This window comes from Vipera berus (assembly GCF_964194415.1).
Source record: "Vipera berus genome assembly, chromosome: 1".
NCBI classification, from domain to species: Eukaryota; Metazoa; Chordata; class Lepidosauria; order Squamata; family Viperidae; genus Vipera; species Vipera berus.
Window position 1 is genome coordinate 161,762,760 of NC_138202.1, and position 26,475 is coordinate 161,789,234.

The window sequence follows — 26,475 nt, forward strand, 5'->3', positions numbered from 1 at the left end:
ACTGCACCAATAGCTGAGGCAGCAGATTTTTGAAGTCTTGTGGTAAAGTGGGCTCTCGATAAAAAGGAACTGTTAAAATGTATAGGCTAGGATGGTTCAGTCTCCCTTTAGCAGCTCTTCATATATCATCAGATCACATTATGGCCCCCATTTGGGGCTCAGCAGCCTGCTACAGTTGTCAGAAGACTGCAAAGTAATGAAGACTAATAGGTAGCAGCCCTAGTCTTCTAAGCATGGAATTTTTATTGCTGTGTACTTGTCATCTTTCTTTTGTGTGACAGACCTAGACACAGTCTGCAATATTAACTGCAAGCTGGGTTTTTTATAGGTTTATGAATGCTTTTACTTTTTAGCAAGAAGAATTATGAAGTTGTGGGTTTTATTTCTATTAGGAAATGAGTGATTTTTATTATTATTTTTTGCTTGCAACAAAGAAAACAAAAAAACCTTAGGACATATATTTTGTTAGGATTCCTTAACTGTTGGGGCAATAGGACAAATTATAGGACACATCCGGAGAAATGTTTATGGGACTTCTGGCCGCAGGTTTTGTAAAGTGGCATTAATGTAATGGGGTGTGTGATTTGTGTTAAAATAGTTTGTCTCTCTGTGTTTGTACACCATTTATTTTTGCACTCATAATGATGTGCAATTATCGGTAGAGGAAAGAACCATTATTTTAAATAATTATACTGCATTTTATTTTATAGAGGAACAGATTTTGCTTTCTGATAATGCTGCCTGTCTTGCTGTTCAGGTAACTATAATTATTTTCTTATTTTGTGGTTGCTAATATTTCGTGGAAGAACTTCCCCCCCTCCTCCAACAGCTTTATTAACCCAGTAAAGTAGAAAAATACTAGAGTGTTTGTAAAACTGCTGAATGAGCAAAAGATATTCTTGTCCTCCAGACAGATGCTGATCAAGATAGCCATATCCTGTTTTTGTGACTGCACGTACTCCTCTGCCACTGTCATCTGTAAACTGTCTTCCTGATAAGAATGTATAGAAAATAACCATATAAGGAACAATGTCTAACCAGGAAATAGAGGGGTATAAATACATCTGTTGATACACCCTTCGGGGTTCAGACCCTTTGCTTTGTTTAGCTCTCTGAACCTGCGCAATAAACCTTTCCTTTTCTGAAGAGCTGGCGTGAGTCTCTTCTTTCTACAACAGTTTCATGGCGACCACGAAGGGACTTCACAGCGAGGCGATGTTTCGCTGAGGGCGGCCTGACCCCTCGGACCCGACGAGAGGCCACTCCTGAAACATTCTCCAGGCGCCACGGGGGATAGTTCCTCCGGGAGACGGTAGTGACACCTCTGCGGGGTCGACGGTGCTGACGGCTAGTCCAAGATCCCTTGAGGGAAGGAAAGGAGGTCTGAACTGAATCCTGGCCAGGACAAGTGTGCAGACGCCTCAGGCGAGTATGTGTTAAAGTGTAACGTACCTATCTCACTTGAAGATAGAAGAGGGGGTCTGATCACCCTCCTGGACTTGGGACGTTGATCCTAAAGAGGTCCGTGTTAGGCTGTGTGGGAGGTTAAGCCATTGCAGTTCCTATCGGTGACCGTTGGAACGTCCGACACCAAAGGACGGTGGCAGTGTTCTTAGAATGGGGGGGCGAAGTAGCGTTCCCAGCACGCCGCTGGAATGCATGTTAAAAGGCTTTGATGATTATTTCAGTCCTACCCAGTATAGGGTCCCCTATCTTAAGGTGACAAAGGAGTGGTTGAGGTTTCTATGCGAAGAGCAGTGGCCGCATATGGGCGTTGGGTGGCCACCAGAGGGGACGTTTAACAACCAGCTCATTGATGATCTCCTATCAATGATAGCAGCAAATGAGGAAAAGTACCCTAATCAATTTCAGTACATAGACCAGTGGGGGGATGCTGTCGCGGAGAGGGCGGATGATTTGTTGCAGTGTCAGGCTGAAGTGGTTCACCTCTGTGTTGCCAGACCTAAGGGAAAGAAGCTAAGGGTCGTGTCAAAAAGGTTTAAGGATGTGAAAATATCCGAAACCAAGTTGTCTGATACTAAGAAAGAGGTGTTGGTCGAAAAGGAGGAAGTAGTACTTAGACCCCCTCCCTGTGTACCACGTCCGCCCCCGCTGCCTCAACCGTTAGCAGCAGCAGCTGCAGCGCCAGGAGAAGAGCAGCCTGTGGTAAGGAAAAAGCAGAGAAGAAAGGTGCCGATGGCCCCCAAGGATGAGAAGGATTATTCTGTAGCTGAGAGTGGTGAACTGAGTGAGGGTGAGGACGATGGAGAGGAGGAAGGATTAGCTGCTGGGGTAGATGTATTGGTAGGAGTAATGACAAGGTCAGCCACAGGTAAGGTGGCGGCTGCTAAGCGTGAGTTTTTAGCCCCCTTGAGGGAGACTGATCAACAAGTAGTGGATCAAAATGGTCAGGTGGAATTTCGACCCATGTTCCAATACGTTCCGTTCACCACTACGGATCTTTTGAATTGGAAGCAGCATTATGGCCCCATGACCACAAAACCAACGGAGATGGCTGATCTGTTTCAGACCATTATGCAGACTCATAACCCCACATGGCAGGATGTACAGCAGTTGTTGAACATTCTATTGACTCCTGAGGAAAAGGAGAAATGGAGAGCGGCGGTTAGAAAGTGTGTCAAAGACAGATATCCTAATGCGCAGGATATACAGGCAGAGTTACTGGCTAGGGCACCGGAGCAGGATCCGGGTTGGAATGTGAGGGATGCAGCGCAGATGACGTTGTTGCGGGAATATCAGAATTTAATGGTAGAGGCACTTCGTAAGGCAAGAAAACCCCCTGTGAATATGTCTAAGCCGTTTTTGGTAACTCAGAGAGCAGACGAAAGCCCGGAAGGTTTCTTGCAAAGATTGATCAAGGCATATGAGTTATATACGCAGGTAGACCCGAGACATGCAGACAACGTGCGAATGCTGAATGAAAGATTCATAGCACAGAGTTATGATGATATCAGGAAGAAGTTACAAGACTGGAAGGAGCCCTGGGAAAGAATACTAGTGAATTGCTCGAAGTAGCAAGGAAAGTCTATGTGAATAGGGACAAGGTAGAGAAGAAAGAGAAAGAAGCTCTGATGCAAAAGGAAAACGGAGTTGTTAGCAGTGGCATTGCAAGGAAAGGCACTGCTCGGACCGAATCAGTGTGCTAATTGTGGGGAGGAATGACATTGGCAAAGAGAATGTCTGAAACGAGGGATGAGAGGACAAGGTTGGAAGGGAAGGCCAGGTTTTGGACGAGGAAGGTCTGTAGGCATGGCGCCTCCCAGGTTTCCTTTCAGAGGAAGAGGGGCCAGAGGAAACCAAGGGGATAGAGGTGGAAGAGAAAGCGATCGTGAAATAGAAGGGATTGGACTGGCAGGGACGAGTTGGACGGATTGACGGGGACCAGGCTTAGAGAGGGGCCCCCCTGAGCCTTTGGTAACCATGAGTATAGGGGGTCAGCGGACAACATTTTTGGTTGACACAGGAGCGGGAAGGTCGGTTGTAAATAGCCCAGTTGCGGCACCCGGACCACACCATATACAGGTTCAAGGGGTGTCGGGACAGATAGTGGGGAGACAGGTCCTAAAACCGGTAACATATCTTTTTAATGGGTCTCAAATCCAGCACAAGTTCCTATATATTCCCGAATGCCCAATACCCTTGCTAGGCAGGGGTCTGCTAAGCAAACTGGGAGCCACAATTTCTTTCGATGTGGGCCAGCAAAGAATCACAGTAAAGCATCAGCCCGAAGCAATGTGGAGACTTTTGGTAGCCAGAACAGTCATGGATGGAAATCATGAAGAGAAATGGAGGGAATTCCAAGTACCAGGTATACGGGCGGAGGATAACCCTCCTGGATTTGCGGCTCATCACCCTCCAGTGATTGTGGAGGTAAAACCCTTGGCGACGCCAGTTCATATACGCCAGCGTTCGTGCTCCAACGAAGCCATAGCGGCGATATATGAAAGCATCCAACGATACTTAAAAGCAGGAATTTTGGTACCCATTCAGTCACCATGGAACACACCAATATTGCCTATCAAGACGCCAGATGGGTCTTACCGCCCTGTGCAAGATTTGCGTGTTATTAATTCAATGACGGTGACTATTCACCCGGTTGTGCCAAACCCACATACGCTCCTTAGTCTGATTCCACCAACTGCTAAATGGTTTTCTGTGATTGATCTAAAGGATGCGTTTTTCACAATCCCAATTCATAAAGTCAGTCAGCCGCTGTTTGCTTTTGAGTGGGAGAGCCCAGGAACAGGTCAGAAAAAGCAGTACACGTGGACCCGGCTTCCCCAGGGGTTCAAGAATTCACCTACTTTGTTTGGTACCGCCCTGGGTAAGGATTTGCAGTATTACGTGCCACAACAACCTGGGGATACTTTGGTGATGTGTATTAAATTGTGCACCTTCTTGTTGCTCTGAGTTCCTGTCATTCCTGTTTGATAGACACCAGTATTTCTGTTCCAAATTGGCTCTGGTATGTTATTTTCTAGTAAGGTAGTAGAAATATAAAAATATTTTTTTCAAGATTATTTCTACCCCCTAGTCTTGTCAATTTCTTTCAAATTTTAATAATGCACAATAATATATATTGGTTTTAGAGCAGATACAAGATGGAAGATAGTCCAGTGCAATATTATGCCCTGATGTATTGCTGGTTATAGCTTCCATCCATTAGAATGTGAGAAGAGTAGGCCGGGCACCCTTTAAAAAAGATTCAGAAGAAGTGTTTTCGACTTCATGTGAGGGCAGCTCCTCTCTCCTGTTCATCAAAGGATAAACAACTTTCTATCTAAGCCTGAGAAAGGATATTTTTAGTTTAAAAGGTGCATTAAAGGATGTGTTGCTTTAATTATTTGATTCAGTTGATTTATCAAACCTTGGTATCCTCCTTTAGATTTACACTGTACCTTGAAAAAAAAAGTCACGCATACATCATAAATATGCTCATGCAAGGCATGAGATGCTTTTTTTTGGAATAATTTTAGAGTGATTTTTACCTCTAAAGCAGAGTTGGACTCTGATCCAAATTTGCTTCCATAACTGCTTATGTCAAGTGTAATCAGATGCCGAACCAGGCCTTCCTGCTGGCTTTGTTAATGATTAGAAGATCTGTCTTATCTTGACACTGATACAGAATCATCTAGTCCAGGGGTCTGCAACCTTGACAACTTTAAGACTTGTGGTCTTCGGCTCCCTGGGAAGCTGAAGTCCACAAGTCTTAAAGTTGTCAAGGTTGCAGACCCCTGATCTAGTCTAATAGTTGTCATTAGCTTTATTTTCTATGAATTTTAAAGCTGTTGGGAGTTGGTGGACATTACTTTATTGTTTTGTAACAACTTTCAGAGAATTGCTGTATGTAGAAGTATGTATGTAGAACTTTTAACCTCCTGAATCTTTCACCATACAGTTTTATTGGATGATCTTAGAGTAACAGAAGAAAGATTTCCTCTTTTTTTAACCCTTCTTTTGAGATAGCTTCTAAACACAGTACTCAGATGGTACCAAATTTGGCTGCCATCGTTTATTTTAAATCTGGTCTTAAATGGAAATCATTTAAATATATTTATGAATTTGGGCTTCTTTTAATCCCCTGTATTACACCTGTGTTGCACCTGTGGTTTAGTATTTTAAGAAGAGAGAAACAATTCCAATAAAAGTTTTATATATTAGGCATAATTTTCTAAATTTCTATCACGCCCTTTTCTATACCCTATTTGTGATTTTGTGACCACAATTGTACATAGTATGTTATATGCAAATATAACAATGTTTGCAAATGAGCATATTTGCAATTCAATTTTGCGTTCCTTTCTTAAACCTCTTAATCTTGTTTACTTTTGTCATTGCAGCTGCATTCTGAGTAGGTTCTTTACCACCACAACATCTATTATTTGGTCAGTCTTCATATATGGGAAGCTGGGATCTTTTTTTTCTCAATGTGCAATACTTTGCGTTTATATTAAGGTAATGGGCATTACATTAATTAAGAAATTCAAAATCATACTAATTAAAGTAAGTAGTTTGCTTGAGAGAACATGAAAATCAAAAATGATCTTTTACCTTTTAAGGAGTAGCAATAATAATGCCAATATTGCATTATTTCCAAGAATATGTGAAGTCATGCATCAAAAGCAAATTGCCTGTTCTAAAGACTATGGAATAAAGAATAAAGAATTCTAAGGACTATGGAATAAATAATTCACAAGAAAGTGCCTGAGCAGGGGGTTGGACTAGATGACCTCCAAGGTCCCTTCCAACTCTTCTTCTTCTTCTTCTTCTTCTTCTTCTTCTTCTTCTTCTTCTTCTTCTTCTTCTTCTTCTTCTTCTTCTTCTTCTTCTTCTTCTTCTTCTTCTTCTTCTTCTTCTTCTTCTTCTTCTTCTTCTTCTTCTTCTGTCATTTTCTTGTGAATAAATGAAGTAGGCTTGCTTGAAATACAGGTAGTCTTCACAGACAGTATTTGGGATCAGCAACTCCATTCTTATGTGACACAGTTGAAAGTAAAAAAAAATCATGTGACTGGCTGTCTTACAAAGTCAATTAGTCAGTTCTGGCTGCATTTGTTAACTGAATCACTGTGGGTCGTTGAGCACAATGTCACATGACAGCAATTTGTGACTTCTTGCTGACTTCCCCATTGATTTGCTTGTTGGAAGCTGGCTTGAAGGTCACATTGTAGGAATATGATGGTGATCACTGTGAGACGCTGTGACAAGTTTAGTCTGGTGGTTAAAACACAGGTGTAAAAATCAGGAGATTGTGAGTTCTAGTCCTGCCTTAGGTATGAAAGCTGACTGGGGGTTGTCGGGAAAGATTTTGTGAGGAAGGTGTATTGGGTATGCTGCCTTATTTGTAAAAAAATAATAATAAAGGGATAAAATATATCATTAAAATGCTTGCTGGTTTGCTAGCTGTCTAAATTGAAATCACATGACTGCAGTGGCTGCAACATTGAGACTGGTGGTTTAGCACCATTGTAACTTTGCATAGTCATTGAACAAATGTTCAGCAAGTGAAGACTATGTGTATAGCAGTTAGGACTATAGGGAAGTCATATTTAGAAAAATGGAGAATTAGAGAATTAGAAACTTATAGATCTTGAATCCTCTCTAGTTTCTTGGATGTTTCTGAGACAACCTCAACACTGTAACAAACTATCCGTGAATTAGAGTGACAGGCTTTCTTTTGCTGGTACAAGGAAAGGAGATATAAACAATATCCAACAGTATCAGTGAGTGTTTAAGATTGCTTTTAAATAATCTTTAGCATGTTAAGTCCCTTTTCCTATTTAGAACAGAAGATATTGTAGGATTAAATCACACTGAAAAGTAATATGCATAAGTATTTTTCAGGATACGTACAAAATTGACAGGAACAAATTGGAATTTGAAACAGATTTATTAGAAAGTCCAAGAAAAACCAACCTTAGGTCTTCAAAGTTGTGCAGAATCATTATAAAGGAGTTTAGGATGCCGTCCTATGCCACGTACTAGGAATAAGTTTAATTTAATTCCAGTGGGATTTACCATTGAATAAATATGGGTAGGCTTACATTAAAAAAAATAACTGAAGCTTTCATGGAATAATATTCCATGATAGAAAAAAAATATTTTCAAGTTATTTTATTCTGGTTTTTGAATATTTGCATTTGCTATATTAATAAAGGATGAAATATATTTAAGAAGCCAAATTAAAACTGAAAAGTCCAAAAGAGTGTTATAAAAGATAAATTTATAACTGTAGCACTCTAATCCTATTCAGAAGCTAGTTTGGATACAGTGGGGCTCATTTTGTCTACAAGTTGGTAACAAATAGCACTGTAAATAATATACACAGCACTGATTTAAATAATACCTGCAATCCATGATGTTGCCCCATCATTAGAAATGTTGTTCTTTCTCCATCTGAAGAAAGTGTTATGTAATGAACAATAATAATTCAGTTTTGTATCTTGATAGTCCCGCATTTCTGAGAGACTATCCCTGGAAATTCCTAACTTTTGGGGATAACTTCTCAGTAGATAGGAGGAAAATGGTTAATGGGTATATGCCAGAGTAGGTGAGAAGAAGTAGTTCCTGTAGTAGAAATGAGCCTTTGTGTATTTTGTTATAGAATGGTTTTTAAAAAATCCTTGATAAAGAACCAATAGTACTAGTAGATTTGAAACGATATTCTTGCATTTCTACCAAGAAACCTTTAATCATCATAATCATAAATAGTTAAAATCAAAGTTCCTTTCAGAGGAGAATTTTGTGTGTTTCAGTTCTGTTTTACACATGTCACTTAAATGATAAATTAACCATAATATATTAAAATCTTCTTTTTTCAATATTCTTTGTGTGACAGCAGATAGTGGCCATGACTATAAATATGACTTCAAAAGATATCTGATTTTAAACTTTATGGAACAATTTTCTTTGATGTAAGGTGATGTTATCAGTTCAGAATAATCTGTAATAAGGAATATAAAAGTTATGCCAACTTGTACGGTTTCTAGCTAATATTAAATAGTACTTAATATTTATGTTGTCTTATGATTATGAATTTCTTGTTTCTTGTAGTTTTCGTAATGGTTCTGCGCTTTACCATGATTTTGTTTGCATAGTACACCATTTTGTTTATATGGTTGAAACCATTTAATTATTTAAAGATAGTGTAGCAACAGTAATTGGTTAAAAATATGGCCGACAGGTTTCTGATTGAGATAGATAACTGGAAACTTCTTTCTGAAACTTGGGGAGACTTTCACCAGTTATCTGTTTACTTCCAAGCCCGAGATGACGGTTTAGACATTTACAGCCTTTCGTGGATTGAAATTCTCAGAAACGTCGAATTCCTGCACCTACAAAATGTCAGCATCCACTGAGTCCCACCACCATCGGGATCCATCATAACATGGGGAGCTAGAACTGAGATAACTTTTTTTTTGCCCCCTAAATCTGGAATACATTGCATTTCAAATATTGCCTGGTAACTACTTACAAAACTTTTATGCTAATTGTTCTCATAGGCGTTTAAAGTTACCATCTTCTACGCCCTGGATTATTAGGAATCTTTTCTGTTTCACTTTCTATTATTATATTGTTTTACAATGATATTTTAAGCCATTGTGGTTTAAGATGGTTAAATCAGCACTGATCGTTGCCAAGTTGAAAGGCTGCATGAATTAATGGAATATCTATAGAAATATGGTGAGTAATAGAAGAATCAGTAAAGGTTCTTTACTCCAACAAATCTAGAAAATGACACAATGGCCAACAGATTGGAAAAGTTGACTCTACATACCAGTGCCAAACAGGTATGCAAGTTGTTGTATAATAGTCTTAATTTCACACATTTGTTGCAGATCATGCATTGCAGAGCCTTATATGGAAAGGGAAATGCTGCTGTTCAAGCTGGCTTTGAGAAAAGGCTGAGAAACGAGAGACATTATTACCGGTACATGCTGGATATTTGAGAAAATGAAAACAATACCAAAAGTAAATTATCATGTACAGTACTTCATTTATGATAGATAGATTTTCATTGTATCGACTATACTAGTCTGTGGAATGACCTTAGGAAAATGGAAATCCCAAAACATCTCATTGTCCATATGTAAAACATACATAGGAAATGAAGCTACAAGTCTAGGTAGAACCTGGTTAAAAAGCTGACTCCAGATGAGCAAACCATTAAGATTATATGCTCTTATTCATTTATTCAATTTATATGCTGAATATATATTGAAGGAAGCTGGATTAAAAAAAGATTAGCGTGATTTTTAAAACTGGAGGAAGAAAACTAAACTGATGACACCATTCTGATAGCTGAAAGTGCAAAAGATCTGCAAGCTCTAGTAGTGAAAGTCAAAGAGCACAATGAAAAAAAAAAGCATTCTATAATTCAATGTAGAGAAGACCAAACTAATAATACCAGCTGCAGCACAAACCTTAGAAACTGGCAGGATATTGAAATAGTGGATAGCTTCTGTGTTTTAGAATTGACTATCAACAAACACTAAAGGAACTGGCAGTCAAGAAATTAATTGCAGATTAGTATTTGGCAGACTATCAATGAAACCCCTGGAAAAAAATGTTTAGATGTTGCGATGTATCTAGACCAGACATGTCAAACACAAGGCCCGGGGGCCAGATCCGGCCCGCGAAGTAGTTTCATGTGGCCCGCGAAGCCATCCTGGAAACAGTGAGGGAACGGCCCCCACTGCCTTGGCCCTGGCCCAGAGACCCTCCTTTTGCCAGAGACCCTCAGATCTGCCCCACTCCTGCCCAGGCCCCCATAGGCACCCTTGATGCGAACGATGTAGAGCTGGCCACGCCCACCCAGTAGTGCCATAAGCACTCTAGCCACGCCCACCCAGTAGGCCACGCCCACCCTGGCCATACCCACCCGGCCCCCTGAGGGCAACCGCAATGCTGATGCGGCCCTCAATGAAATTGAGTTTGACACCCCTGATCTAGACTAACAAAGTTTAAAATTGTGTAGGCAATGAGTTTGCTTGTGATAACGTATGGAAGCAAAATCGGCTTTATAGAAGCAGGATAGACGCAGTATCTGTGCTTTTGAACTTTGATTGTTGGAGAAAACTCACAAATACCACAGATGCCCCAAAAGGCAAACAAATGGATCAGAAAAGAAATCAGAGCTCTCACCCAACACACAAACAACAAGGTTCAAATTATCATATTGACATTATTCTATAGTGCTGGGAAACACAGAGGGAATGGAAAAAAAAACAGCAAAATGGGTGGGTTTGATTGCAGAGGTATAATTGTATGAAGGGCCGTTCGGGAGACCCGAAGGGCCAGATTGGGACTGATGGAGAAGGCCTGTCTATGTGGTTGCTAAGAACTGATGCTGACCTGATAGCATACAATCAAAACATTGTTTAGAGTTCTTGCCAGCAATGGTTCTTTCTTTTTGTATTGTAAATTCAGAGCACTGATAGTAATCTTTCCTTCATTGAGGCTGAAGCTGAGTAAGATACTCTGTTATTGCATATTGTGCTTTAGAACATTTACAACATTAGCCTGGGAAATATGTACTATCCATGATATAGATGCCTTCTGTTAACCTATAGTAACTGTATGCTCCATTTACTTCTTCCTCCTTTTTATATCACAAAAATGAACATTTCAATCCGTCCTGTATTTTTTTTTTGCAACTATTGGCTTTCTGTCAAAAACAAATATACTGTGAGTAGGCTCCGTATAGTAAAAATCACATTACCAAAGAATATGTATTATTTCTTTCATTGTCTAAGTAGATTAAAGCAGCATTTTTCACTGATAATCAGTTGCAACCCTTTATGTGCTTACCTGAAAGCTTTCCTTCAGTTAGAACTGTATGAGATTGCAGCGTTAATGGTTTTGAAGATAAGTAAGTTGAGTTGAACTTGCAAATTATTTATTTCCTTCTGTGCCTGTCTCTCTTCCCCCCCCCCAAAAAAAAAAATCATTCAGAGAATATCCAGCTCTCTAGAGCAGATTTATGGTTATATAGAGGTGAAGGTGGAAAGAAAATCTTTTCTGCCGTATGTTACTGGTTGGCAGAAAGACAATATTGGATATAATTGAACCTTTTTAGATAGGTGGAAGGAGAGAGTTCTGAAAATTCATACTGACAACATTTTAGGCCTTATCCTTACTTTTACTCTGTTCTTCTGTAAATCAACAGTGTCCCTTGTTTCTCCTGAGTTTCTGTGAGACACAGGAGTAAATTATAATTTAATAAGTTGACTCTTGAATAATAGTTTTTCTCTGAAAGAATCAGCATTTTGAAATTTTTACAAATAACACAAAAGTTACAACATAAATTATCTGAGTATATTTTGTGCAGTTTTTCAAAATGTGTTTTTAACTTTATATTGGAGGACATTAAATTTTTATGTCATCTGATTTTGGTTCAGTAGAGTCGTTTTTGAGAGAGAGAGAGAGAGAGAGAGAGAGAGAGAGAGAGAGAGAGAGAGAGAGAGAAATCGGCTACATTAAATTCTCTCTGAACCTGTTTATTATATAATAGAAAATGGTCTTCCGTTAGACCATCATCCAGTGGTATTCAGCTTTCAGGCAATGAATATCCAGAAAGAAGACCAATAGGAGTCGATGAGATGGTCAACATGAAGAGAAGTCTCTGCTTTTTGAATATGCTCTGTAAATTCTTTCTTCACTCCATTTTTATAAGATTGCTAATAGTTTACCCTTCCTTTTGTTTGTGTTTTCCTGCCAAGAAATAAAGGGAAATTTTTTTTGAAAAATTATCCTGATATTTTTCTTGTCAGGATATGCAAGTATAGATTTCAAACACTTGAAATTTTAGGAATTGTTGTTTGGTATCTTTCATTTCCTATGGGGAGTGGAATGGTAATTTTCTGTGATAAATATTCTCATGATTGTAGAGATTATAAAGACGTGCTGATTGCTTTATTATGAATCTGACTCAGATCACTATTCGGGTAGAAATTATTTTCTCCCTAGCTTTAGATAATTTTTTTTGTGCAGTACATGCATGGAGTTTAGTTGCCAAGGATAAACATAATATAGAAACATAAACTCAATTGGAGTAAAACCTGAAAGAAACTCTGATGCATTGGAAGCTCGTTAATTTCTTTATAGTGAAAAGAAGGATCATTTTCCTCTAAATGGGTTTTTTTTAAAAAAAAAGGCTGCTGCAGACTATCTGATTTTCATTTTACTGACTTGTGTTTCTTTTAGTGCAAATTTATAATTTCAGGTTGTGATTTGAAACAGTAATTGTGTTGTAAACTGGAGAGAGACTGAACAGTATAATGCAAGTCTGACAATCCATTATTTAAGTAGAATAATAGCTGAAATTCTTCATGATTACAAATACAGTATCAACATAATCGATTTAACAACATTACACCGTAGCTGAAAATAGACTGAAATCCCAAGCCAGGCATCTACCGTGTTTGAGTGAAACATCTTTCATATGGTTCTAAGATGAAATTACTCCTGAATGAATAGCATCTTCATTTATCTTCAAAGCCTCCTCTGTGGTACCAGTGAACGTACTCTTCACACATTCTACAGCAGGAATTACATTACAGCCGCATTCCAGGGTAGTATAAAACTGATTGTTCTGGAAAATGAACCTGGCTTTGCAATAAATTACATTTTCAGGTACAAAAGAACGTGTTACTTTGTTTAAAGTAGTCACAAATACAATTAAACTCTTAATTTATGTTAAACTACAAATGTGGCTATTATCATAACTGCATTAGGCATATACTCTATCATTCCAAGAATGATATTGAACCATTTTCATTTATAATTTTAGACAGACGTTGCAATTTACAGCATCTGCCACCGCTTGATAGGAAAACTGGAATATTTTGTGCATTAGTTCATGTATAATTTCCACTTTTTTCCAGTTGTCATTTTTTAATGAAAGAAAATGCAGATCCCCTTCAGTGTCTGCATATTGGCATTTTCTACAGCCGTATTTTAAATATTAATCATTAAAATACTACTAGAACTGGCTTTGATTTATTTATAAGATGAATAATATGCAACTCCAGAAAAGCCTTGGTATTACTCAAAATATATGAGCTTGGACTCTTTCTTCATACTTTACGGAAATCTCCCCTCTTCATGTTCCTTTGTGGGAATGGGTTTATGGAAATTTTGCTTGTCTGGAATGTGGTTGGAAGAACCTGAGAATCAAAGCAAAAGGTTTATTAGGGAGAAATGCTTTTGCCATTGCTGCCTGCTGTTCCTCATTTTCAGGTATAGCCACAAAGCCTGTTTGACTGTTCTAGCTTTGATACGTTTTGGAAGTTAACCATTCTTGTCTGTTTAGAGAGCTGACCCATTTAGAGGCTCAAACACCTTAAGACTTGCTTTTCTAGGAGTGAGAAATTTCTAAACAGAGATGTCTTCTAGGGCAGAGGCCCCCAACCTTTTGGGCACCAGGGACCGGTTCTGTGGAGAAAAGATTTTTCTGCAAACCAGAGGGAACGTGGTTTCGTGTGCTGCCTATATCCAGCAGTTGGGGCTTCACTAGTTTGTGTGGCCTGGTTGCTGGTATGCCACAGCCCGGTGCCGGTCCACGGACCAGGGGTTGGTTACCCCTGTTCTAGGGGATCCTTACCCACAGTTTGAGCCCCTAAGCTTCTAGTTCATTAGGAGAGCTAGGATTTATTTTTCAGTCCACTCAGGTCTGTATAATGCAAGGTACAGATATGGCAGCTTTATGTGCTGTAGACAGGGCACTTTTAATGTTTGATTAAAGTTAGCAGAAGGACAACAGAATGGCATCTTTTTAAAAATATGAAGTTGGCTACACTTTAATTTGCGGGCTAAGTTCCATGAAAAATCAGTATTGTAGCAGATTTCATTGATTTATTTTAAAACTACAATAATTATTACTGCCAAAATGGAATTTAGGGTTGTTGTTTTTTTGGTGTGGTTTCTTTTTTAGAGAGAGGTTTAGAGAGAGGTTATCACAGTAAAGTACAAGAAAATGAATAAAGGAGATGCTGTATGTTTTAGATTGCTATTCTCTGTTCATTTATAGTTGCACCTAGAGTGATGGAATTTGTGATGAGTGCAATGTTAGAAGCTAGTACCTAGAAGTGTAGTCTTCCTAGTTATCTGTTTGGGGAAATAATTATAAATAGAAGAATATATCTTGTGGCTTAGAATTACAAATATTAAAAAAAATGTTTTCCCTTCATGTAATGTGGAAAATTTTAATTTACTCTTCTTTATTTTCAGGCTTTTTTACAAATGTGCAATCTGCCAGTCCAGGTGGTTTGTAGGGCAAATGCAGAATATATGTCCCCATCTGGTAAGTGTACCAATCATTTACACTACACCTGTGCTTGGAAACTATGGCAACAGTATCTCATCTTGGAGATCGGTTGGAGTTACTGTATGCCGCACTATGCAGTAGCTCGTTTCTTGTTATGCTACAGATTTTTTTTCTTGCGAGAAACAGAAATAATACTGTTTCATCATTGAACTGCATTAAAGGGCAGTGCTGTAAGGCTAAGGTAAACATACTGCTAACAGTTCTGTGTGTTTAAATGTGAACTGCCTCGGTCATGATGGAAGTAGATGGAAGAGCCTGGTTTTAACATTAGATGAAAAGAGATGACCTGCCTTCTTTCTTACATTCTGCCTTTGTCCTTTAATACCCTAACAAAGATTACTTTACAGAATTGAGCTCTCAGAAAGATTGAAGAGAGAGGGCCCAGATGGAGGTAACCAATCATTGTACACATCCTCATGTACCCCTTTCAGGTTTTACAAACAGGTCCTCTTAAACATCCTCTTCTAATCTGGGGCAATTCCATAGGCAGATATACAGGGCTGCTGCTGTGCTCTCTCATTTGATTCATTATGCACTAAAGCAGCATTTTTTGTTACTCGTACATTTGATGCTCATTGTTTACTGAAGGGACATGTTCAGAAAGGAGTTTCCCACACTTCCTACATGAAGAGTGGGACTACCATATCTGGCTTGCAAAATCCAGGCAACCGCTAAATGTCAGCAAAGAGATAATGAAACATTTAACTCTTTGCTTCCATCTAGAGGTCACCCAGATCTTTGCAGAGGAAATAAGGTAGCATACCTGCATACTGACATGCAGACATACTTTCTTCATTAGATGTGTCTGCAGTGGGCACAGCTGGGTTTGTTAATGAAATCTGTGCAGGCTAAAAGATGCTTCAATTGAGTATTGTGGGACTGAATTCACTGAGACTTATTTTCCTAACTTTTATCGTCTGGGCATGTCCCCTTATGGCCTCAAACTATTGGGAATATGTACATTGCTTTCTATGAAGATAGCCTGCTAATTAGCCAATAATGTGGTGAGTTCTTATTCCCCATTAGCTGTGGTAAAAAGAAATATCTAAATAAAGCAAAATTCAATGTTAATGGGAATATTTTCTTCTTCTTCCAGTGTTTGAGTTGGCAGGTTGAAAGCATTTCCTGCTGCCTACCGCAAAAGCCTTTTTGTCATGCATTATCATATGCATGCTTTGCTATAAATTAGTGCTTGGATAAATGGAGCTTCTGTGAACAACTGTATAGCAGAAATTGTGGCCCTAACTTCTACAAGGTTAAAATTTAGAACCATGAATGCATTTTCCTCTTTTTATGGGATTCTACATTTGAAGACAGCTTGCTTGGCACTGCTCTTTTTCTCTCCATCTGTTAATAAGAGAGCACTTAACGCGCACCTTGTGAGAGCACTGATATGCTGACTCTTGCTGTAGGAACACCAAAAGCTCATTCTGTATATAGAGTAGTTCCATGGAAGCAAAAGCTTGATTGATAGGACCACAGAGAGGTCTGGAAGTTCAAAAGGCCCTGCATTCCTTTTTGCAGTTTATGCCATTGTGGGGAGAGCTTTGCTTGCAATTCCCTTTTTGAACCAGTCTGTCAGTGACCAAGATTTTTTTATTCCTTTCCCTCAGTAAAAATAAAAGCAAGAATATTCCGAATATTCTTTGGACAGTGTGTAGCCTTCACAGTTATTTGTGTAGTCCTTCAATGAAGAGACTTGATAAAATTTCACAGCAAGAAGTTTTAGGATTATAGCCTTTCAGTGCAAACAAAGGGACACCAGGCCACCTAGTTCACTGCTTGTCAATTTCTGATGAGGTGTCACTAAGGTATGAGCACAGAGTTAGCACAGACAATTAGCTTTATTAGAATTATAGTAGGGTGATAGTTATAGTTAGGTCAAATGTCATAAAAGAGTGTGCAAGCTTTTGAACTTTTCAGGACTTTTTATTGGGGTACAGTAAGAAGTAGAGAAAGGTAAAAATTAGGTTACTATAGGCCAGGGGTAGGCAATCTTGGCTCTTTTATGACTCGTGGACTTCAACTCCCAGAATTCCTGAGCCAGCCTGGCTCAACTTGGAAACCTCTCCATTTCTCCTCAGCATGGCTGGCTCAGGAATTCTGGGAGTTGAAGTCCACGACTCATAAAAGAGCCGAGGTTGCCTACCCCTGCTATAGGCAGTTTAGTCTGAAGTTTTCAGTCTGTCTCAAAATAAAAATTTTACATTTCATAGAAAAAACTCAGTAATGGATATCAGATTATATCTAGTAGTCTTGAATAAAAAGTGATAGTGACCTGTCTTCCCCCCCCCTTTTGAAAACAGGAAGACTGGCTGTATTACCAGTGCGTATCCATGAATGCTGTTCATGGATATTATTTTTTAAAAACTCTGTATCTTTTATATTCTACATACGGTAATTTCTGTGAAACTGACACAATATTCTATGTTAAAGCCCAGCAACCTTAGCATTTATTTTAGTATTTGGAACAAATACTGAGTGGCAGTATTTTGTGACATTTGTTTCAACAATCTTTGATTAGTTATTAATGTACTGCGTTGAGGCTAGTTGATTTTAAAATTTTAAAATCTTTTTCCACCTCTGGAAGAAATATGGTCAGTTTTTTTATCAGTTGATGGTGTAGATCAGACATGTCAAACTCGCGACGTCACGTGACGTCGTGACACATATTGGGACTATTTTGCCATTGCCGGCAATGGAATGGGTGTGGCTTCCGGATGACACGTCCGGCCCACCGGCCAGCAGTTTGATACCCCTGGTGTAGATTCATGCCAAAACAAAATACACATGCCTGTGCATGTATGTGCATGTGCAGTAGCCTTTCTGTTAATAAATGGTACTCAGGGTAGTTATATTCTTGATTATGCATCCTCAAACAGGAAAAGATTTTTGTACTTTGGGGGCTTTGGTTTACAAGAAAATCAGAAGTAACTGTGTAGAAACCTTTACAAACAAATGTGTCCTATATAAACTGTCCAACCCCAGTAACTCTTCTGTGTGAATAAGAAGCACTTGTGTGCTAGCCAGAATTCCCTGGATTCAGAAGGCTAGACTTTTAGGAAGAGCTGAGGTCTAAATGAGATCAACCAAGTCACACCACTGTGTGAAATATTTTTAATTACACATGTTTTTTATTGTCCCATTACTTTTTCCGTCCTCTAACAACTAATTGTATTAAACTGCTCTTTCTTTTACTATAATTTTGATGAGGAGGAGGACAGTAGTATTTGGGTTTCACAGAGATTCATATTCAGGAGAGGATCAACTTCTTTTGCCTAGAAGCAATAAAGACTATAATCCTACGTTTTCATACATCTTTCAAAACAGATACTCAAACACAAAACTAAAATCTCAGTTTCAGTGGATCCCGGTTCTTATCGTTCTGGTTTAGAATGATACGCTGGTGATGAATGTTGAAATATATTCTTCTTTTTACCCACAGGAAAAGTGCCCTTTATTCATGTAGGAAATCAAGTCGTTTCAGAACTTGGCCCCATTGTCCAGTTTGTAAAAGCCAAGGTAATGTGTATATATATTTTTTAAAAAGATATAACACCTATTCAGTAGTTTTAATTATTTGTTCATGAAATTATCCTGGTGATTTGATAAAATCATAGCTTTGAAAATAAAATAGTTTATTCTTTTAGAAAATACTGCATTAATAACCTTTAAGATGTTATCAGTTTGTAAAAGCCAAGGTAATGTGTATATATATTTAAAAAAAAGATACAACACCTATTCAGTAGTTTTAATTATTTGTTTATGAAATTATCCTGGTGATTTGATAAAATCATAGCTTTGAAAATAAAATACCGTATATACTTGAGTATAAGCCGAATTTTTCAGCCCACTTTTTGGGCTGAAAAATTCCACTTCGGCTTATACTCCAGTCAACAAAAAAACTTACCGAGGACTTGTGCGCGGCCGAGGCTTTGGTGCTTCCGGGATCGCGCGCACCTCTCCTAAGCCACCGCCGTCCGGAGACCTGCCGAAGTTTGGGGAGGTTTGGGGAGGTGCGCACCTCCCCAAACGTCGGCAGGTCTCCGGACCTCCGCGCCCTGCCTGCCTGCTTCTTTCCGCAGCGGAAAGAAGCAGGCAGGCAGGGCGCGGAAGTCCGGAGACCTGCCGACGTTTGGGGAGGTCTGGGGAGGTGCGCGCGCACCTCCCCAAACCTCCCCAAACTTCGGCAGGTCTCCGGACGGCGGCGGCTTGGGAGAGGTGCGCGCGATCCTGGAAGCACCGAAGCCTCGGCCGCGCGCAAGTCCTCGGTAAGCTCCGGGCGGTCACTTGCTTCGCGTCTCCTGAGGGAAGGGGGGGCGACTGGAGCGGGCGTGTTTCCTCGCCTGCTGGGCGCCGCGATTTGCCCAGGGAACGCGCGGGCCCCAAATGGCAGCGTGGAGCGAGGAAGCGGACAGCCAGGGCTTCCCCGAGAGCCGCGGCCACACAGGGTATTCCTGTGTATTCAGGCTTGCAAAATGGCGGATCGAGCCTCTGCTGGCGGCAGAGGCTTGCAGAGCGCGGATCCAGCCTCCGCCGGCGGCGGAGGCTTGCAGAACGGCGGATCGGCTTATACTCAAGTCAATAACTTTTCCCAGTTTTTGGGGGTGAAATTGGGGGTCTCGGCTTATACTCGAGTCGGCTTATACTCAAGTATATACGGTAGTTTATTCTTTTAGAAAATACTGCATTAATAACCTTTAAGTTGTTATCCAATTCCGTGGGTTACTTTTCTGCTGAGTGCTTATGTGTATAGAGATTTGTACATTTCTGTCTATCATTATTGGGCTGAACTCTTTTTTTTGTACAAACAATGTTCTGTACCATATTCATCTTTCTTTCTATATGTGTCAATATTGAACCCTGTTATTTATTTATTCAGATACTACACAACTATGTATTACCCAAGAATTTCAGAAAGAGCAACTGCAGATGCCTTGCCTCATCATGATTGTCTTCTAGTTGTATTTAAGTTGCAGCTCCAAGATCACCCCAGTTAGCACATATGGGAGCCTTAAACTGAAACATGTTTAAATGATAATTACGGTAAAGTTTCCTTTGAATAGAGTTCAACTGGCGATGTAATGCACTTGCCCCTGTAATTTTCCTCACAACAATACAGAAGGAGCATATAATTGTCTCTTGGAATTTTTTTTTATACTTCCCAATCTAACCTATAGGACTGGCATTTCTTGGTAATTTCCCACCAAGGACTAATACCACACCCAATCCTAGTTATTCAGGATAAGAAACGTGTTGTTGGGCCATCTTCTGAAGATGAAATTTGTGCAATGTAGGTTTCTGGCTGCATTATGATTGCTGATGTTTAGGTCTTTTATGTTGGCATGAGAAAGAAAGGAATTTTCTCTTTCTTCAGTTACTTGTATGCTCTGAAACTATCTTGGGAGTGTGATCAAGTTTCAAGAAAGTAAGGGAGATGGCAAGATATCCGTAAGGAAGAGGGAGTGAACATATGCTTCTTCCAGTAGGGCCTTTCAGCCAAATCCACATTTCTTCCATTTTGAAGCAAATGATATGAACCCAAACATTCTGAGGTTCATACATGGTAATACACATCATTTGAATATCTAAATATTTTCTGTTGCTTAGATTTTTCATACATTTAGGATGTATATGTGTATGTATAATTTTGATTTTAGGCGAGCAACTTTTCCTTCCTTCTTTCCATCTTCCAAATTTACTAATTCACGTTGCCTTAAAAGCCAATTCCATAACTCCACTGATTAATAGACTTTTATTTTTACCTTTTTCCCCAATATTCTTTTCTCAAGAGTTTTTTTTTTGTTTATTCTGTAATACAGTACTACGATGCAGTGTTATAGTATCAACTTACTTGTTAATTGTTTTCAGTTGATATACGGCAGATAGAAATTTATAAACTTAATTACATGGTAATTAAATAGGGAAAAGCTAAATTATAGCTTGAGTCTAGCATTTGTCTTGTGTAAACAGATGCCTGATTATGTGTATTCAGATACAACAAGGCTTCAGCGGTAACTACCTAAAGAATTTTCAGCTGATTCAGCTGAGTCAAATCTTTTTTAGATGATTTTTTTTTGCCAATTATAATGGTTTAGATGTCTCTTTGAAAGGGCTTCCGTTTATTTTTTTCAAATTGTTTTTCTGTATGTCTTGGCTCTATAGGAAGAGGCCTGAGCTCTCCAAAGCCCTTTGGATCCTGTCCTACATCTAAGATAGGGTAGGCATCACCTCGGTGCCCTCCAGAGGGTTTGGATGGTAACTTTGATCGTTTCAGAACCCTTGGCCATGCCTGCGGTGGCTTTTGAAATTAAGATTTATTATTTATTTATTTTTAAAAGCTGCACTACCAAGTTGCCTATTCCGGATTGCTGCATGCTCTGTCTGCTATCTTGTCTGTTGCCAAGAAATAATGTTGCACTTAGTTCTTGGCTTTTGCAATCTACTACATAGAGAACACTTTGTTTAAATCTTAAAAAATTCCAAATAATCAATATTTATGCTTACTCTTGCTTCTTTCTTTAGTCTTGTAAATCGATACCCGTGCGTCGTATTTTAATAAGGTATTTACATCATCATAACTCACTTCAGTTTTATTTACAAAGACGTTGTATTTATAAAAACCACTCGGCAGAAAAGCAAAGCAAAAGGTTTGTAGCTGGAAAGTTCTGTTTACCGATCACTCTGTACTTTTCTATTTAGAAGATTTCACTTCAATATTCCCCCCACCCCATGCCCAGAGCCTTCAGTAGTCTTTGAGGTCTACAAAGCTGCCTCTTATGTGAAATGTTGCAAAGGATTGTTTTGAATGAAAGAAAGCCCTGGACTTCAGTGAAGTTTGGAAAGAACCCAAATAGATAATTTTTGTTCTCCTTTCTCTTTCCTTCCTTCTCTCCTGCCTTAGGGCCATTCACTTAGTGATGGGTTGGATGAAGTCCAAAAAGCTGAGATGAAAGCCTACATGGAATTAGTCAATAATATGCTTTTGACAGCAGAGGTATGGCAAAACACTAGTAATTTGTCAGTCTTGGGAAATGAATTATATTGAAGAGGGGGAGTGAAATGCTATTTTCTTTGTAATATTGCAAGCCACAGCTACCATTTGTGTATAAAACAAAAAAGGTGGACTTATGATTAACCGTGCTTCTCAAAAAGCAGCACACTTTTATGTAGACTTCCAAATCCTTTTCAGATTATTTTTGGTGCAGTGAAATATTGTATTTGCTTCATGATAAATCTAGTAACCGTATTTATGTGTTTTAAATATTATTAATGGCTTGTTTGGTAGAGCTAGGAGAGAAAGCTGCAAGGAATAAATGACTGTGTAACCTTCTCTGTTATGAAGTTTAGTATTCTTTGGTTTCTAGCTGTATCTTCAGTGGTGTGATGATGCTACAGTCCAGGAGGTGAGTGATTCTGCAGCATACATCTTAATTAAATTTTAATGAGAAAACACTTTTGCTCACAATTGCAAGTCCCTACTCATAAATGAAACATAGAGGTTTAAACCACTAATGATACCATTTTTTTTTTGCTTTAATTTTGCTTGCATATACATTTCGGGTTACTCTATGTCATTATTGGATGTGCTAGTTTTAAAGTGAATTTTTTAAAATATAATTTTAAAGGCTTGCTTTTGTAGCTGCAAGTTATAAATAATTGCACAGAACAGATTCTGAGGCAGAGCCACAGCAATAAAATTACAGTTAAGTCTAGTCTTTTCTAAAACACAGCTTTCTCAGTTATATAAGAAGACAAAAATCCTTTTTTTCCCCCCTTTAAAGATCACTCATCCAAGATATGGTTCTCCTTATCCTTGGCCTCTGAATCACATTTTGGCCTATCAGAAGCAGTGGGAGGTCCAGCGTAAAATGAAGGCTATTGGCTGGGGCAATAAGTCACTTGATCAGGTCAGTCATTAGTTCCCCAACTCTTGATTTTCCCCCCTCTAGAAAATGCAAAATGTAAAGTTTCAGGGAGGCACTGATTTCTTTGTACCTTCTTAGTAAAATAAAAACTAGCCTCTGCTGTCTCTAATCTGAGATGATGGTTTTACTGTGGGATCTATTTTGATTTGCTAGATATATTTTTTAAATTTGTTTTCATAATACAGTATGTTTATAATGAAACAGGATACTTAAATGGCCAGAATATAAGCTGTTATCTGGAGCTTTAAAAGTTAAGAGCAATGTGTTGGGAAAAAAAATGGCATCCGGTATAAACCTTTCAATATTTGAATAGTAGGATCATAGTACTGGGCACTGGATGGTTAGCTATCAGTAGAAGTTAGTATTAGGTGAAGTTCCCAAATGCTCGCAGGTATGTACATCAGGGTTATTTTTTTTAACAGCAACTGCTATCACATATTATTCTTAGAGGTCCTTTTAATTTTTGCATGAAGATTTCTTGAAAGAAGCTGGTGAAAAGCCCCAAATGTGCACAAAAATTATATATGAGGTCCTTTGTATAGATTTCTCTCTGGGTTGAATCTTAAGTACTTGGTATGGAAATATGGTAATTGTATTGACTATCTCTGTTTGATTTTTAACAGGTACAAATACATCATTTTTGCATTTAAAGGGTAAAGAATAAAAGATCATAGGGGAAGGACAAGAACTTTGTGGACAAACATTGTTAAAAATCTCATGCATGTGATGTATTTTTAACTAAAGCTTTAATTAATTAAAATTATTTTCTGCTCTTTCGTGATATCTGTGTTCTTTCTAGATACTTGAAGATGTAGATCAGTGTTGTCAAGCACTTTCCGAAAGGCTTGGGACACAGCTGTATTTCTTCAATAAGAAGTAAGTTATTTGAATTAAAAGTTCTGCCAAGAAGAAAACTTTCCCCAAATGAGGGGGAGAGGTTTTTCCTGCTGTATTTCTTTTCTTTTTTTTATAGATTAAATGAAATACTCTTCTCTTTTTTCCAACTTTTGGTAAAAAAAGGGCATCATAGTAACTGCCTATTGGTCGAAGAGCCAAGAATCAGGAAACAGCTTCTTTCTGCATTTCTTAATTTATGAGTGAAGGGATGGCTAGATTACCTCTGGGCAACTTGACAAAGCCACAGGAGGAGGCAAGGAGGAACATCCAGGAAGGTTAATGGGATCAAGTTAGAAAGCACTATATGAAGAATTTCAGTAAAATGAGTTTCCAAAGAAGTTTCTAAAAAATTGATTTTTGTCTAAATCAACACACTCTAAAATCTAGGTTAGAGTAAAGAAATGCTACCACCGCAAGTTTATTTCCATTCTAAGTTATTCTTTGATTATATCCCTCAGTAATATGTTTTAAAAATAGTATTTAATTCATATTTTCAATGCTTTGATCATTTGAATTGATACCAATCCCATTCTCTCAAAATATCTTTGTTTGTTTGTGTGTGTGTGTGTGTGAGAGAGAGAGAGGGGGGGGGGAGGGAGGGAGAGAGACTTTTTACATTCACTTATATTAACATTAAGCTTGAAGGCAGTCTACTTTCTGATCCTCAGATTAAAAGGACAGTACTCAGAAAAAAACCCCCTCAAGATTATTGCTGTTGAGCAGTGACTGGGTGCTTATATGCCAAATCTAATTTTTTTTGGCCTTTATTAATATCCCTCCGGCCCACCAATTTCTTCATTATTGGGGTAGGCATGGCTGTGATTGGTGAAGCATTTGTATGCTTCTTTATCACTGTTGTAGCTTTCAAGCCATAAACTGGCAACCTTCTGTCACCACCTTAAGGAGAAGAGGTGTGGAATAAAGGCAGTTGATAGCATTTTCTCCTCAAAATGGAAAGATGAAGATATTATGCAGTGGTCTGGATATACAATTGGCACTAATGGATAATGTGACTTGCAATGGCTCTCTCTCATTCAACATACTAGTTTTCTTTTGTTCATAGGCCAACTGAATTAGATGCTTTGGTATTTGGACATCTGTTCACAATCCTTACTACCCAGTTGATCAGCGATGAACTGTCAGAAAAAGTGAAAGGCTACAGTAACCTCATTGCATTTTGCAGAAGAATAGAACAACACTACTTTGAAGGTCAAAGTTAAGACTGCCCGATGTTTCTTCTCCAAACAGTCTTTGATAAACAGAATGCTCATGATGATAGTAATAATAAAATTAATATTTTGATTGTGTTTGTTTTGTTTTAAAAAATTAGTAGCACAGATTTGAAAATTGGGTTTAGTTCACAATCTGAGTCAGCTATGCCAAAACTGTTGTAGTCCAAAAGAATCTACCTGTGATGAACCCAAGAAACCTACTGTATTTAAATCAAAATTTGAGTTTTTCATTATACATGTCTGTGTGCCATTTTAATATTCTTTTGAAGTGACCTTGAAACAGTATTGTGTCAATATGTAAAACAATAAAGTTTAGATAATTCTATAAGTGTTTTTCTTAATATTTTAACTGCCTATACATGTTACATTCTTATAATTGCACTGCATCCATTGAGCTACTAAGTTGGGATTATGGTTAAAGGTAACTGTAGAATGTTTACATAAATAAAATTTGCATTTTTATCCAGCTATATAAGCAGAATTCTCTTATCTGATTAAACAGTATTTAAAATATTAACAAATAGCACGAAAAATTACACATAATGCAGAACCTGTAAAATGTATTAATTTATAGTAAAAATGTGAAAATAATAAAATATGAAATTATTCATTTTTTAATCATAATTCTGGAGATAAAGTCAGTCTGAATAAATCCCATGTTTTTGAGTTGGTTCTCTTTCTTAGTTACATGTCTTTGAGTGTCTGCTCAGGTTATCTGAAGGCATTTGTCCCACCTTATCGTTTTATATCCTGTTTATTTATTTTAAAAGCTATTAATTAGAACCTGTATTTAAATTATTTTTTCAAATATAGCAAAGATGAATTGAATTCAAAATTGACTGTTCTCTGGCTTTTTCCAATTCATTTGATCGGTTGAAAACAAAGACTGAAAAAGGAATATTCTTGCATAATAGTAACAATAACAATAAAAAAGTTGGAAGGTCTTCTAGTCCAACCCCCTGCTCAGGCAGGAAACCCTTTACCATTTCAGACAAATGGTTGTCCAGTCTCTTCTTAAAAATTTCCAGTGTTGCAGCATTCACAGCTTCTGGAGGCAGGTTGTTCCACTGATTAATTATTCTAACTGTCAGGAAATTTCTCCTTAGTTCTAGGTTCCTTCTCTCTCTGATTAGTTTCCATCTGTTGTTTCTTGTCCTGCTTTGGGGCGCTTTGGAGAATAGGTTGATTCCCTCTTCTTTGTGGCAACCCCTGAGATATTGGAATACTGCTATCATGTCACCCCTCGTCCTTCTCTTCATTAAACTAGGTGTACCCAATTCCAGCAACCATTATTTACATGTTTTAGTCTCCAATCCCCTAATCATCTTTGTTGCTCTTCTCTGTATCTTTCTAGAGTTTCAACATCTTTTTTACATCGTGGTGACCAAAACTGGATGCAGTATTCCAAGTGTGGCCTTATCAAGGCCTTGTAAAGTAGTTTTAATACTTCACGTGATCTTGATTCTATCCCTCTGTTAATGCAGCCTAGCAGTGTGTTGGCTTTTTTGGCAGCTGCAGCATACTGCTGGCTCATATTTAAGTGATTGTCCATTAGTACTCCAAGATCCCTCTC

General features: G+C 38.4%; 1 protein-coding gene across 4 annotated transcripts in view; it reads left to right on the forward strand.

The window, feature by feature from the left end:
- The window catches only part of MTX2 (metaxin 2), a 45,521-nt gene extending 19,652 nt beyond the window's left edge, over window positions 1-25,869 (forward strand). The window contains exons 3-10 of one of the 4 annotated variants that reach the window (XM_081314750.1): window positions 711-757; window positions 14,749-14,821; window positions 18,291-18,367; window positions 21,750-21,842; window positions 22,213-22,251; window positions 22,630-22,755; window positions 23,573-23,649; window positions 24,734-25,869. In XM_081314750.1, coding sequence (XP_081170876.1) covers window positions 711-757; window positions 14,749-14,821; window positions 18,291-18,367; window positions 21,750-21,842; window positions 22,213-22,251; window positions 22,630-22,755; window positions 23,573-23,649; window positions 24,734-24,890 — 689 coding nt within the window. In that variant the 3' untranslated portion in view covers window positions 24,891-25,869. Of the gene's footprint in view, window positions 1-710; window positions 758-1,278; window positions 1,426-9,404; window positions 9,490-14,748; window positions 14,822-18,290; window positions 18,368-21,749; window positions 21,843-22,212; window positions 22,252-22,629; window positions 22,756-23,572; window positions 23,650-24,733 lie in introns of those variants that run through there. The other 3 variants (XM_081314752.1, XM_081314753.1, XM_081314751.1) reach the window with 3 other exon arrangements.
- The last annotated feature ends 606 nt before the right edge of the window (window positions 25,870-26,475 follow it).